The following is a 15,189-nucleotide window of genomic DNA, read 5'->3' as shown; positions in this document are numbered from 1 at the left end:
AAGACATATCTGAGTACAAATACAGTTTATTTTGTTAACATTTGGAAAGCTGGTTGAGTTTAGATTACATGTTCATGTTTTAAAATGTCATTCATCATCATTCATTGCGCAAAGCACTATAACTTAGCTAAAACATGACCTTATGTTTATTGCACATAACAATCCTTTATGTATTACAACTGTCATTGTCCTGAAGTGTATATTAGGGTTACTGACCTGTAAAATATAGTTTCTTTAAATGGGTATTTAGAAACCATCGTAATATTTGTACATTTATATAACAGTTATATGTTAATGATATTGAAAATATATGTGACCTCATATGGTTACACAAAATATACCACAATATACATAATTTCTGTGTTTGGGCAGAAAATATAAAATTGCAGAATGTCTATTTTTACATTTTTGCAAAATTAATTTTTTACTGATCATATGAATATTACACTGAACTGGCATATGACAATGAATTAATTTCATGATTCCTGAGTTATATTTTTGCATGGCCTCACAATCTGTATAAGATTTGTAAGATCTGTATAAGCAGCATAGCTCTTTAATGCCGTTTAAACTTAAGCTGGAAATACCAGTAAAGGAAGATTTGGGATGAAATGCTTTGTAATTTGAGAGCTCTAAGAATGGGATGAGAAAGAGAAGGATGGGACGACTGTGTTTGGCTGGATGAACTCCATTTCACTACAGAAACAAGGCATCACGTAGGAAACCGTATAAAAGCAGAGATGCCCACAGAGGGAGGGACATGCTGATAAGACGTGAGCCTGCGCTGGACTTAATGGTGTAACTGCACCTGCCCACGTTCCCTACTTTGTCAACTGCAGACAAAGTCACAGATGGTGAACAACATGAGGCCTCGTACAGACCCATCACCACGATCACACCGTCTTCCACTTCCCTCTGGGTGAAGTTTCCACTGCCTTGCTGGATAGAAATGCTCTCGATGCCTGTGCCGTTACCGTCTGTGATGTTGACGGAGAGTTCCCAGTTTGATGAGCTGCAAGACGACGAGTAACAAATACCCTGTACATCGGTAATTTCACATTTTGGAGGTGTGAGGTCTGTAACCTGGATGAAACAGTAAAGGGATATTATGTGATATAGCCTATATATTTCATTAAAATGACAGTAAAAACAATAACATTGTAAAGGTTAACATTTATAGTTTTTTATAATTAAATATATTTTAGTTGTAATTTATTCCTGTGATGGCAAAGCTGAATTTTCAGCAATGTTACCATCACATGATCCTTTAGAAATCATGCTAGGGACATTAATTTTAACGTTAAAAAGCTGCTTAATATGTTTTGTGAAAACCGTGATGCATGTTTCAGGATTCTTTGTTGAACAGAAATTCACTACTGCGTCATTTAACGCATACTTGCTAAATGAAATAAGTCATTTCTATAATAAAAAGCATACTGACTCCAAACTTTTAGAAGGTAGTATAGTCAACATTCGAAGTGGATGAAAACTTTTATCAAAGTTGTAAAATCTGAGGACAAATTTGATGAGCTTTACTATTTTCAAATGCTCACTACTGTATAATAAGCAAAGTCAAACACAATTTGTTCTGTGTGAAGCAACATCCGGCTTCCTTATCTAAGCCCGCATTCTTTTCCAGTGAAATTTCACAAGAGCAGATCGCTTTATCAGTCTGTCTGAGACCTCTGAGGTTACCTTGGAGAGAACAGAAAGGCGAAGGACAACATAGTTAGAGTCACTTCCTCCAGGGCCTTCTGCCTCAATGGTTAGCGTAACATCTGTTCCTGAGACCGTATCAGCAGGTGGAGTGAGAGACACTGTCCCCTGAGCGCTGCCACCACTCACGAGACTGAGCCTGTGAGGGCAAAGGAACAGAACTGTAGCACACAGCTTTGTTTTTGACAAGGAAAGCTGATTAAAGCTTGTATGTCAATCATTACTGAGTGATTTAAGAGCTAAGTGAAATTACGTTAATGGATGTGTCATAGGGATGTTTTTGTCATTCCTTGCACGAATAGTGTAGGTACCACCGGTTCCATTGGTTGTTACAGTAAAATTGAGTTGAAATTCTTGTCCTGGTAGCATGGAGCTGTCTGCTATTGCCTGTAGATGGAGATAAAATAGCATTAGATTTGTTTTAAACAACAAGTAGGCCTTTAATGGTCATGAGACGAGTGACTAATTTTCACACGAGAGACTCGACCCACTCCTAAATTCAAGAGATTATTATGTTAGCATGTCGCTAAGCTAAAAACACAACACTTAAATCATCTTAATAAAACAGTCCACAAATATTGAGCATTATAATCAGTTTTTCGTTTCACATTTTTAGAAGAAAACAGCAGTTTGTACCTTGATGGTGACTTTAGACTGAGACATTAGTGTGGTGGTCTGCCTTTGGAAGAGGGTGGTGAAGGTCTTCTCCTTTCCCTTCAGCATTACCACAAACTCTCCTTCTGGCACGTCGTTCACAATAACCAGGTAATCTCCATTACCCATTTTCTCAATGATGCCATTAGACACTTTGACCCCAGACACCTCCATGAGAGCTACCTCCTGCAGCTCTAGAGCCTCTGGACCTTTCTCTCCAGTCAGAGTTAGCAGCAGCTTAGCCGGTGAACCTAAATAAAGAGCAAAATATCCGTACACTTCCACTGAACATTTTAACAAGGGTTGTTTAATAGTTAAAAAGGACAACAGTTTAAACCTGTTGATGGCCGTCCATCAATCGCAGCAAATCCAGGATGGGGTCCTTTGAATTCCTCCACAAAGTCATAGATGAAAGTAATCGCACTTTGACCTGTAAAACATGGTTTAAAGCAAACTGTTTTGTTTACAGTCTATATTAGAAAGGCAAAAAAGGGTCTAAATACTGTCAACATACATCTCAGAGTGTCACAGCATTTTTATTACTACCAAAACTATTACTAATTTATTTTTATTGAAGTAATTATTAATTGTAATGTTTTTGACCAATACGCCACATTTTCCTCTTAATATTTCAAGAGTAAAGGGCAAATACAATTCTATTATTACAACTCTGTATTTTATCAGAATAGATCTGTTGCTGCTGTTTATGGTGTGCGTTCTCTTATTTAGGTGGAGCTGGGGAACGTGGAGGGTTTCAGAGGAACTCAAAAATGCTCAAACAAATGCTAACCAGCCATTCAAATGTAAAGCAGCAAACTCATTAGCTGCGAATTCAACAAGATCAAATTGCATTACCGACCCATCATCCTAAGTTTTATGAGAGACTTGGCATTTATCTGTATCCTTCTCACAATAGGTGTTCGCTTTGCATTTGTTCATTAAATAAGTAAATGATGGCTCACCCATCACTTTTATGGTGTATGGCTGAGTTGTTGTCATGTCAATGTGCCACAGGCCCATCTCTGTTGAGTGTAGTTGGATTCGTTGCAAGTTTCCCACTTTCTGAGATGTTCCCAGAGGTCCGCTGGCAACATTGTGAGATTGAGTAACTCCTGAAAGCAAGTGTATTTCGTAATGAAGGAATTTCGTTTGATCATTTATATTTAAACTGAGCACATTAAAATACAATCAATTCCCTGTGTGGTCATATAGTTTTTTTTTTTCCTTTTTATTATTTTATTTTCAAAAACTATTGCTGTATGTACTTTATGTATGTACTTTGGTTACAAAAATATTTATTATTTTAGTTCATTTAGTTAAAAGTGTCTCTGAATTTACCTGTGGGGCTGCGCAGGTTGAACGTGAGGCTAGTTCCTGTGATATAGATGGTAGTGTTGGACACAGACCCATCCAGTAGGAAGGGGAAATTCTCTACACGTCCTGGATCCCTGGAGCACTGAAGAACTGTAACCTGATAGATGAAGAACATTTGCAAAAATGAAAGGTATGGGAGGAAGCTCTTTGAAGATGCTGTTTTTTGTATTTCCAATGCCCGGTAAGCTGGTTTACAATGACTATAAGATGATCGTACCAGGGCTGAAGTAGAGGTGTCAACTATGATGTCAGTGGCTTGAGAGATGCTGGACTTGGAGACCTCAATGGCTTGACCGCCAGAGGCCAAGGCCATGTCATAATACATCTGAAATTGTGACGATGCGCTCAGTGCCCTTCTACTCCTTCTTGATGCTGTCAGTAAGAAAGATACCTGAAAAGAAGGGCAGAGATATGGAAAAGTGAGAAACCGAAAATTTTGATGGCAGGGACTGCATGTGAAACAAGGATAAAAAAAGTTTTACCGTAGACTTGGTGCTGCGAATGAGGGCGGTGATGGTTTTCTCCAGATGTGTATCCTTGGCTGGTGCATCCGTGAACACATATATATATGAGGAGGCAGGAGCTCCTGTCAGAGCCAACTTTTGGAGAAATAAGGTTAGAAAGGAGACTCCTTGTTTAATAATGAAATATATCTTTGTTATAACTATATTGCTAGTATTTACATATGACCATTGAGATGATTAGCTGAGAGGCTGCAAAACACAGTACCTGAAGTGCTGACAGGCACATTTCTGGGATATCTCCTCCTCCTTCAGCCTTGATTTTGGAGATCTCTGACTTCATCACATCTGGGTTTGTGGTTCTTATTAGTGGTCCGAACTCTACAAATTCAAGCAAAATATACACAAATTATGTCATTTACATTTATATACATTTAGACTGTCTGATCACTTTTGCCATGCTATGAATGAAAAAGAACATCATTGCCTTGTTTAAAGGTTATATGTTAAGCACATTTCCAATTCAAAGCTCTTATTACGCTTCACTATGCTTATGTCTCATAAGATACCTAATTCTGGTCAAACAGTATGGCAGCACTTCAATGACAAAATCTTTGATGAAAAAACAAGGTAATGAACAAATGTTGGTAATAAGTAAATCTATTATAAATTGCTTCAATCAAAGCTGTTCAGTGTAATTAAAATGGAATCTTTTTACTAAATAATTTTATGTGTCATATGCTATGCATGTGTTTTGCACTCACTTGGATCATTAAACGGCACCAGAATGTATTCAGATGGTTCATCTTGAGTTCCTTTTTTAGTGTCTATAATAGTGAAAGCGACTCTCTTGGCCTCTGCAATGTCGTCTGCCATACTGCCTGTGGTGTCAATTACAAAAGCCAGTACTGCAGATCGCGCAATACCCATCAGCCTGACGGAGGAGAAAAAATACAATCTGCTCAAGAATCATTTCTTATTATCATTACAGTTCAAAACTTTTTTACTGTTAAAAAAATGTGGAAACTGTTATATTTTTTTCAGGATTCTTTGATGAATAGGAAAGAGCAGCATTTATTAGAAATAGAAATATATTCGTAACTTTATAAATGCCTTCACTGTCACATTTGATCAATCTAATGCATCTTTTCATAGCTTAAACATTTTTATTGACCTCAAGCGTTTAAACAGTAGTGTGGATAATAGGTTGTTTAGAGAAAAACTCCCAGCTTTGCAAGTCATAAAATCTCTTAAAGGTTTTAAGAATGATTGTCTAAGGATATATGAGGTATCTATCCACATACCGAAGGTAGTTATTGTTTCCTATAGCTCCACGGATGTCCTCTAGCAGTTCCATTGTGGCTTCAGATGCCAGGTTGACAGCATTATTGTGTAGATTAGCATTATAGGAATGGCTCTCATCTTTGCTGATGCCACCTCGAGGATTCTGGCTACTGCTGAGATCAGTCTCCCCACCATGGCTGCATTTTCCTTTTACACACATAAAAGACAAATAAGAGCTGTTGGGGAAAGTTGCTTTCACAGGTAATGCATTACAGTATTGCTTTGCTCCCTACAAAGGACCTACACTACAAAATGCTGGGTTATTTTGTTTTTATTCATTTTAATGAATCTTTGTCTGTTTTGTGCAAGTGAGATGAGTAAATGCATGTTATACGTTAAGATCATGTTCACACAGTGCACACAACAGCTGCATTTCCTCCAGATTTCTCTCAACATGGCAACAGGAGAGCTGTCAGTCAATACACAGGAAACAAAGCAACTGAAGTTACTTGATTTAAAAAGTAACTAATGCATTTCCTTATATATTAAAAATTTGACTTGCATTACTTGTAATGCATTATCCCTAACACTAAATAAGTGTTGCTAAAGTTTTAAAAGATTTTTTTTCCTCTCCAAATCAACTTTCTAGAATCTACTTTCTACTTTTTACACATCAGTTTTCACGCCTTTTGCCATTTCTAATCCTTTGCCTTTTCAAAGTTTTGCTTGACTGAGTAAATGGAATAAATCACATACCTTACTTTTTATACATCAAAAGCTTTTTGAAGTAGGTTTTTTTTTGCCAATTGCTGTCAAAAGTTGTTTTCTTTGGTAACCTTGGACACTGCTTAAATGAAACCACTTCGTACCGCATGAACACAAGATAAATAGATTTTGCTGTATTATGTAATAATGGAAAATGGAAAGGAAATAAGTTGAGCCACAACCTTCCACAACATCCACCAACATCCTGGTTTCAGCAACGTTTCTTTAAATAAGTCTACACTCAGCTGTTTAGCCATGCAACAATTTAAGAGGGATTAACAACAAAACTTGATCAACTGAGATTGATTTGTTTTTTGCAGCTCATCTATTTACATTAGCTCCTTTTGCACAGCATAGTTCCATGAACTATAGGAACTAGCTGGTCAGGTAGTTCCCCAGGAACTGTAGATTAACTTTATTTTCTTGATTCACTTAATTTTTTTATCTGACTTTTTAAAAATGAAAGGTGCGTTCGGCCAATCAGTGTATGCTCACGTCACTTTTTAGGTCCTAGACCCTACTCTGAAATAGGAGCTAATTTAGTTCCCATATAAGGAGTTCCTAGAACTAAAATCGTTTTTAGTTCCTGCGGAGCAAACACGCGAGCATCCAGGTACTTCCCCAAATAGTTATATTTCTGTTCCCCAAATAGAAATATGAAAAGGTTCTTCCGGTGCAATAGGGGCTATAGTTACTAGCCATAGCTACTAACCAAGACTGTAAGGTCAAGTACTAATACATCTGAAGTTCAACTTGAATTTTGTACAGAATGCGTGTTCATTCATAGGTTTTCTCACCTTGGGGTTTTTCAGAGGAGAACAGGCCCATATATCCTGAAGTGAGGTACTTCCCATTCAGAATGGCAGGAAGGAGCTGGTTTGGACAGGTACCACTGGCACAATCACTGCATGTTGACATTGCAGTGTCTGCACATTAACACAAACACATGCAAATCACAATCATGCACTCAATTTACTTATTTGTTTAGGAATAGTCAACATAGATTAATTTAAATCACAATATGTATTCCCGACAGTAACCTGTTATCAGTTAAGCACCAAGTCATCTGTTCAATTATTTACAATTTTCATTAATAATATTGATTATTAGGAGCTATTACACATGAACATTGGACATGTCAACACTAAAAATACAGGGTAATCTCTTTTTTCCAGACTTTTCTCTCTCATAAATCACATCCACTGGTTTTATGTACCTGCAATCTTCTCAATGTTGAGATCCGGTCTGATGAGGTTGGCATATGGACTTTTGTTACCTAATTCAACCCAGTTACTGTGGCTGTAAAAATCCTGGGGGACATGTGTCACAAGCATTAGCAAAGACATTTATTAATACATATTTCTTATCGTACATTTCTTCTTTTATTATACATTTCAAAAATCTGATCTCATCATCATCCAGTCTGTCTGGAATGACAAGAAGAAACACAACAAACAGACTAAATCCAGCAATGTCTCCAATACGATTTAAGAAACCTGCAGTACTTTTAAAGGCTTTAGGCAATCGTGTAAAAATTCTGTAAAATAAGAATTCTGTCAAATAAGAATTATTGTCATAAATAAATTTTCTTTTCAAAAAAAAAATAAATAAAAAAATAAAAATACATGTTTTTTTTTAAAGCGTGGCTTTACACGCTTAAAAAAACAACATGTTTTATATTTATTTATTATTTTATTTTTTTTTGTCTTTAATGTTTTTCAAAAGGTAAAAATGTTTTAATCAGTAAAAACATGTTCTTGAGCAATTCTGAAGCAATATGCTTGTGCAATGTCTTAGTCACTGTTACTGACTTATCTCCCTCTCACTGACCTGCAGTGTGTGACACACTCTCCCCAGTGTTTCTCGGGCAGACTGAAAGTTCTCGGTGCGGACGTTGGCTTTAATGGCAGCGGTCCCCTGAATGATAAGGTTGCGTCCCTCAATGAAGGCCTCATTATTGAAGTGGTGCGGCGCGCTGCTCATGAAGTCCTGGTCCACTAAGCCGTTCTGCTTGTAGATCTGATTGAGTGCCGTCCGGAACTTGGCCCCCGACACCTCACCTGTGGCTGTGCCCAGACACGCACGCAGCAGCTCCTCTGCTGATGAGCCCTGGGTTAAAGTGGTAAACTTAAATCATGTGTCGTTCTGAAAAAAAAAAGAAATCATCTCTCATGGTCTGCTTGTACAAGAACTTACCGTGGGTTTGAAATCTCTTCCTTCTGATTCAGCCACTGCTTCGCACACCTCATAGATCTTGGCCATTACAGCACTGCCAGTAATTGTCACATGAGTGTTTCCGCTACCCCCAACTGAAATAAATGCCTGTGCCCTGGACACCACTAGTACGATCAGGACCGCAAAGGGTACTGATGACTTCATGATCATCTGAATTAAGTGAACAAATATTTAATTTTAGTAAAGCCTGAGCAAACGTACTAGTTACACATATGTAAAAATAGCTATGTAAGAGACTTTTTCTATTTATTTTAGGGTCGCTAAACTAGTTGCTCATTAGCATGCATATAACTATAATTTTAGCCATTTATTAGTAGTAATTAAGCACATATTTATGCCTTATTCTAATAACTAAATACCTAAACTTAACAGCTGCCTTGCTAACTATTAATAAGCAGAAAATGTTGAATTTATTGAGGAAGAGCCTTAAATTATTAGTGACTAAGTGTTCCCTATTCTAAAGTAGTACCGTTGCTTTTTTTCTTAATTATAGCTGCTTTTACGGAAATGAACTGTATGTTTATTATTTGTAGTAAAAAACAAAAACTGAATTAACTAACTTAATCAGATCAAATTAAGTGATAGAAAATAAAGAAACGTACATTTTTGGAGAGCACTGAGGGGAATTAGATTATAATATAATAAAAGAATGGATTTCTTTTAGAATGTAATATATAAAAGAACATATTATAAAAACATAACACCTTACCTTACAGTGGTGGTTTTCAATCTGTGTGCGTTCCTCCTGTATATCCCCTTAATTGTGGATCCTCGTTAGTCTCTGATGACAAGTATATATACACAATGTCTTATCTTACAGTGTTCAGAAGTTGTCGTGCAAGCAGACCCCAGCAAATGATTAACCACAATGGAGGAATTACATTATTAAGACATGGCTGCCTTTAAAATATTGACATGTGTCTGACACACACAATTACGAATCATAACTACCCATAACATCCAAAACTGTTTTGATAAGACTAGAGCTGTAATAAAACTGAGTAAGGTTTCCAATCTGTAGCATGCCAGATAAGGTTTCATTGGGTCAAATCCACCTTTGACCATACATGTAAAAATTCTACTTTGCTATATTTTCATCTGCTTTACGACTGTGTGAGCCACGACCCAGTTTATTATAATCTTTGGAAACATTCCTGTCACATTCTGCAATAAGACCACACCTGTTCTCAGAGGATGAGGCCCTGAAAGTTCAATAAGTTCTTACAGGTCAAATGCAATATCTTGAGAATTACATAACGTAAATTGTTTAGATGAATTAATCCAATCAGTGTTTTTTTTTGTGTTAATAAACAAAACAAATAGCACTTTTAGCACAGAAAATATTTATAAGCCATTTATAGCCATGGAACAATTTACTCATGAATAGCTCAATTCTAAAGTAGATCCGGTTGCTTGTTTTTCATTATTATTTTATACATAAATGTCTTTATGTAAATTAAAATAAAAACAAACCTTTAGGTGCAATTTAGGTCCAATTATCAATCAGGTTGGCAAAAGAATAATTTCTCTCACAAAAGGTGGTCTTTTACGTCACTTTTGTTCACTTTTCAACAAGTAAATCATTATTGTCTTATTCAGTTTAATATGTCAGAAAATATAACCATGTTTATCAGTTCATTTAAATTAAAAGACCTAAGCACAAAAAAGAAGCCACTACCATAACATTGATTAAATCACATTAAATCTACTGTGGTGATTATTTTCATTGTCTCTACTCCTTTATTTATTGTAACAGGTTGCCTTGTGGCCTCAAATATCTAATAAAACAACTCATATGTATTGATTATAACTATTAGTACATTTAAAATACAGCTGTTATAATAAGAACAACACAAAAATACACCTACAGCTTCTTACTGTTCTTTACCTGTGATATGCTCCGCCTCTTCAAAATTTCATACTAAATGATGCATGAGACACTGGAATGAAAAGTGTGTGGGAGAAGAAATAAGGCGGAAGCAAAGAAGAGTTCAAAGAGGAAAGAATCTGAGGGACACTTAAAGATCAACTGGAGAAGATGATCTGTGGGAGCACAGTAAATAAACTTCTTAAAAAGGTACGTTTCATTTTAAGTCCGGGTGCTGCTTTGTGAATCGAGAGACTAATGATAGTGGCAGAATAGTCAAGCTAAAAAAACATACTGTCACTGCCTTTTATGTTAAAAAGAACAAGGAATCTTAAATTCTGTGAACATTCTTTTCATCAAAGGATCCTTCTAATTGTCAACCTTGGTAAAAACAACAGCAAATATATATATATATATATATTACAAGTATATAAAAATATAATATATTTAAAATACATCTGCATTCTGAACAGTTTTGAGATATTGAGGAAATAGATGTAAACTTGTGTAGATAGAACAATTTTTGTTTTCTAAAAAAAAAGGCGAACAATTTACACGGCTTACAAAAGAAACATCACATAATGTATATATGTTGTGTATTTCAGGACGTTTCTTCAGGACCTTAAGTCTTAGGTGAGTTACTTGTGTTATTGCATTATAATTCCAATGAAACCGATTGCTCACTTTTCTTCTAAGACTGTCCTCTTCCCACAACCCTTTCTATGTTTCTAAGTAAATTGTTGTTGTTGGAGAGATAATGTGGAACAGGCACTGACATGCTCATCTTACCCATAGTAAGCCTTTTTTTCAAGGAAAAATGAGATCCATTACCATTCCAGAATGAAACTGTAATAGGTTTATATCATCAACACCAATATTTTTCTGAGGAATAATAACTAACATGAATGGATGATGCAGGATATGCCAACGGTACACATCGCACAGTCATCATTTCTACTAAAATACCACTTGTTATGCAAGTGTGAGATATGTTCCCATTTAACGCACTTTGATGCAATAAATATAATTCTAAACTCACGTATAATGCAGTTTTATTCAACGCAGGTTGATTAAAGAATGTGTGAACTTAAAGATAAACTATGGTCTAGATTTCACTACAAGGCTTGGTCTGCCTGATCATTTTTGATAACAAGATAAAACAAAAGTAGACAAATGCTGTTACTCGATAATCCATGCCTAAACAGAGATAAACCTTTAACATACCTCAGGATGATGATGTTGTAAAGGTCTTGGATGAAAGTATTGTTTCACAGACAAAACTAAGCCAAAATAGCGACAGCAGAAACCTCACAGACAGACTAATAGATTTAAGAGACTAAGGCAGTTCATTACAGTATTACTGCAAATGCAGTTAAGTCGATAGAGATTGCTTAACTTCAAAGCTCATCTTGTGTCGTCACGTCAGCTTCCTATTTTCTCTAAGGGTTTTTTTTTCTTTTTGATGAACAATAGCTCCCATCTCTCTTTACTCACAGGGAATACAGGATGTTGTTGTCACATGCAACAAGTGATATGTCTCGTCAGCCTAATGTTTTCTTTTTTCCCATCGATTTTTGACAGACACCCTACATTCTTTAGAAGGTCACTGCTTTCAAATTCCAAAACAGATGTCTTATCATGAAGGGAATTTTTATGCAAACAGTCACTTTACATTTTAAATCTCAAAAAGGTTTTAACCGTTATGACGTTTTATACCCACTGTACTAATGTTTCACTGTATTACCGACTTACTGTATTTTTAGCAAATACATTTGCACTTGATGAGCATATAGACACAGAGCATGAGCATTTAAAAAATGGTACCATCCCAGTAACAGCTTTGCAGTATAACTGGTTGGATATCCTACAGAATCTCCTACCCACATTTTTAAAAAACACTTAATAAAGGTTTCATTTATGTAATGAAATATATTAATATATTTTTTTCCTTTTTGTGACAGCAATGACTTCCTCATTCCCTCCTAATTCCACCCTCAGTGCAGCCTCAGAGCTCCAGTGCCCTCTTCTGCAAACAATGAGCTCTCACACCTTAAACAAAGACACTGGCATGAACCTGGCAGTGGTGAGCGTTCACGGTGTGGTATCCACTCTCGGGATCCTGGAAAATGGACTAGTGCTGTGGGTTCTTGGTTTCCGTCTTCGTCACAAGACGGTTGCTGCAGTATGGGTCCTCAATCTGGCGTTGTCAGACTTCCTAACCACACTAACCTTGCCGCTTTTCACTCATTACCTAGCGATGAACCACAGCTGGGAGTTGGGTGGTACTTTGTGTGCAGCCCAGGCCTCCATTTTTTTCCTCAACATGTTTGTTTCTGCCTTCCTGCTGGCTGTGATATCATTGGACCGTTGTTTAATGGTGACTAAGCCGGTTTGGACCCAGAACCATCGCACTGTGTCAGCAGCGTGGAAGATCTGCGGTCTAGGATGGGCTTGGGCTATGGTTAACGCAATTCCGTATTTTATGTTCCGTTCCGTAGTGGAAAAGAAGGATGGTCGCAAACTCTGCTATCACAATTTTGCACTCTATTCCTCTTTAAACGCACTACACAGAGACTGTAAGGTGCGTCAGGTTACCACGGCAGTGTCTAAAGTCTTGCTGGCATTTGTCGTACCTCTGACTGTCATCGCCGTCAGTTACACTTCTATTGTTCTTGAACTGCGAGCTCGCAGGAAGAGGCTTGAGCGTCAACGGCAGGGTGGGAGCAAAGGCAAACAGAGGTCCTTGAAATTGTTCCGCAGCCTGTCTTCATCAGACAGACAAAACAGAGTTCACCTCTCGGAAAGTTTTATGAAGATGGTCGTCTCAGTGATCGCAACCTTTATTCTCTGCTGGGTTCCCTACCACGTCTTCTGCTTGCTGGAGGTGATGGCTCAGTACAAGACAGAGATTGTGGAGCTTGTGGAGGTGTACTTACCTGTCGTGACAACTTTTACCTTCCTGAACTCTGTATTGAACCCAATTATCTACACGTTTAGCTGTCCGAACTTCTGCACTCGGATCCGCCAAAGTTTGGGGGCTCTTTTTGAGGGGCTGGTGGAGGAAGCCGGACCCATAGTATGGGTTACAGAAAGGATAAGGAGAAAAGATTCATTGTTCCCATCTTCACCCAACTCTCCCACCCCCACCAAAGTCACCCGCATTCAACAGGGCTTCATAAACCTCTCTGGTTTTAAAAACCGCCCCACAAATGAGGGAGAGAGGGATGACAAAATGTGACTTTATGATGTGAAATATCGTATCCTGGTAGTGACGACTAATGTTTCTGAGTGAACTACGGTTTACCAGCCAGAGGTCACAGTCATGGCATGGCCTTATAAGCTTTTATCTTTTCCGCGTCTCTTTGCTACAATGGGTTTGGTTTAAGCTATAGTCATTCTGGATTACCTCTGAGGTTGTGATTTTGAGAATATTAAAGAGAGTATGTCCCTGTCACTGGTAAAAACAAATGAACTCAAAACCAAAGCCTCAAACACACAGAAGTCAACATGACCCATATTCCTGTTTCTGTTCTCTCACGCATTGTTCAGATTAGGGAAGTAAAATTTATTTATATAGCACCTTTTCCAGACAAAAAGTCACAAAGTGCTTTACAAAAATATAAATAAAAACACATCAAACATATATGCAATCAAAATGTACTATAGCGCAACAACCAGATCAAATATGGTAGACATTTAATAAAGGCCTAACCACACTGTTAATTAAAAGCTTGTCCAAAGAGATGCATATTTAGGTGTCTATTAAAAGAATCTACAGAGACTATAGTTCTTAGTGTTAGAGGGAGAAAGTTCCAGTGCCTCGGTGCCACAACACAGAAAGCACAATCACCTTTGTTCTAGGAATAGTTAAAAGTTCCAGGTCCGAAGACCTTAAAAACCAACGAGGCGAGGGTTCCTGACCATGCAAGGCTTTATAAGCACTCTGAACTCAAACGGAAGCCAATGAAGGTCTTTAAGTATGGGGGTTATGCGGGACCTCTCACTGATACCTTGCAGCTACATTCTTTACAACTTGTAGTTGCTCCAAAGAATATTTGTTCAAACAAGTATATAGAACATTGCAATAATCTAATCGTGATGAATTAAAGGCATGTACAAGCCATCTACATCTCTCAGCCAAAGATCTGAGAAATATTTCTGAGATTTCTGAGAAACCTGAACAAACTACGGACTTTACATGAATATTAAAACATATGGCTCTTTCAAAGATAACACCCACGTTTCTTATGTCATTGCAATCAGAAAATGCTAATCCCTAAATGCTTAATTTTAGGTGTTATATTGACTGGAGCAAAAATCATCTCAGTTTTATCACTATGAAGCTGTAGAAAGTTGTTTTTTGTCAATGGGGACTAAACTGTTCTACAGAACAGTTTATCTAAACAATCAGGTCCAAACAAAATGTATAACTGAATATTGTCAGCATAGAAATGATAAGATATTATTTTAAAATTGATAATAATTTTTCCAAGACGAAGCATATCCAGGTGTATCTGACATAAATGATCCTACAGACACAGAAAACCAACCCAAAGCTGACCCAGAAATGCCTTCTAGGGAATACAATCTATTAAAGTACAGTGATCAACAGTGTCAATCACCTGCATCAGCAGCCATTAAAAGGTAATTAGAGTTTTACAAGGTTACACATGCACAGATAACATTAGGCTACTAAAACATTCACTTGCAATCTTGTGTGTCTCTAATCTATAATTTCATACAGTATACAGATTAGCCCAAACGGTACATGGAAACATTGAAAAAAATATACTATAGAACACAACCTAGAAAACACTAGAATACATAAATCAA

The 15,189-nt window shown here is 37.0% G+C and overlaps 2 protein-coding genes across 3 annotated transcripts; one reads left to right on the top strand and one right to left on the bottom strand.

Moving 5' to 3' along the window:
* Positions 1-10: 10 nt before the first annotated feature.
* vwa11 (von Willebrand factor A domain containing 11) lies at positions 11-11,803 on the bottom strand. 2 transcript variants are annotated; one of them, XM_043238569.1, is made up of 19 exons: positions 11,581-11,803; positions 10,378-10,429; positions 9,199-9,270; positions 8,451-8,639; positions 8,085-8,363; positions 7,471-7,564; positions 7,052-7,180; positions 5,510-5,696; positions 4,970-5,139; positions 4,474-4,586; positions 4,227-4,343; positions 3,962-4,135; positions 3,709-3,841; positions 3,333-3,482; positions 2,708-2,800; positions 2,353-2,621; positions 1,970-2,103; positions 1,696-1,855; positions 11-1,083 (listed from the first exon to the last, which is right to left on the bottom strand). In XM_043238569.1, exons 4-19 carry the CDS (start codon positions 8,637-8,639, stop codon positions 697-699), a joined length of 2,778 nt encoding a protein of 925 aa, XP_043094504.1. In that variant the 5' UTR covers positions 9,199-9,270; positions 10,378-10,429; positions 11,581-11,803; the 3' UTR covers positions 11-696. The 2 variants fall into 2 exon arrangements, with proteins under 2 accessions (XP_043094504.1, XP_043094495.1); XM_043238560.1 differs by lacking the exon at positions 10,378-10,429.
* Positions 10,436-13,999, top strand: LOC122345104 (prostaglandin D2 receptor 2). The gene is made up of 3 exons (XM_043238938.1): positions 10,436-10,566; positions 10,962-10,989; positions 12,318-13,999. Exon 3 carries the CDS (start codon positions 12,320-12,322, stop codon positions 13,592-13,594), a length of 1,275 nt encoding a protein of 424 aa, XP_043094873.1. The 5' UTR covers positions 10,436-10,566; positions 10,962-10,989; positions 12,318-12,319; the 3' UTR covers positions 13,595-13,999.
* The last annotated feature ends 1,190 nt before the right edge of the window (positions 14,000-15,189 follow it).

The sequence above is a fragment of the Puntigrus tetrazona genome, chromosome 1 (genome assembly GCF_018831695.1).
Source record: "Puntigrus tetrazona isolate hp1 chromosome 1, ASM1883169v1, whole genome shotgun sequence".
NCBI lineage: Eukaryota > Metazoa > Chordata > Actinopteri > Cypriniformes > Cyprinidae > Puntigrus > Puntigrus tetrazona.
Note: the sequence above shows the minus strand (reverse complement) of the source record. Positions and strands in the feature narration are given on the sequence as shown.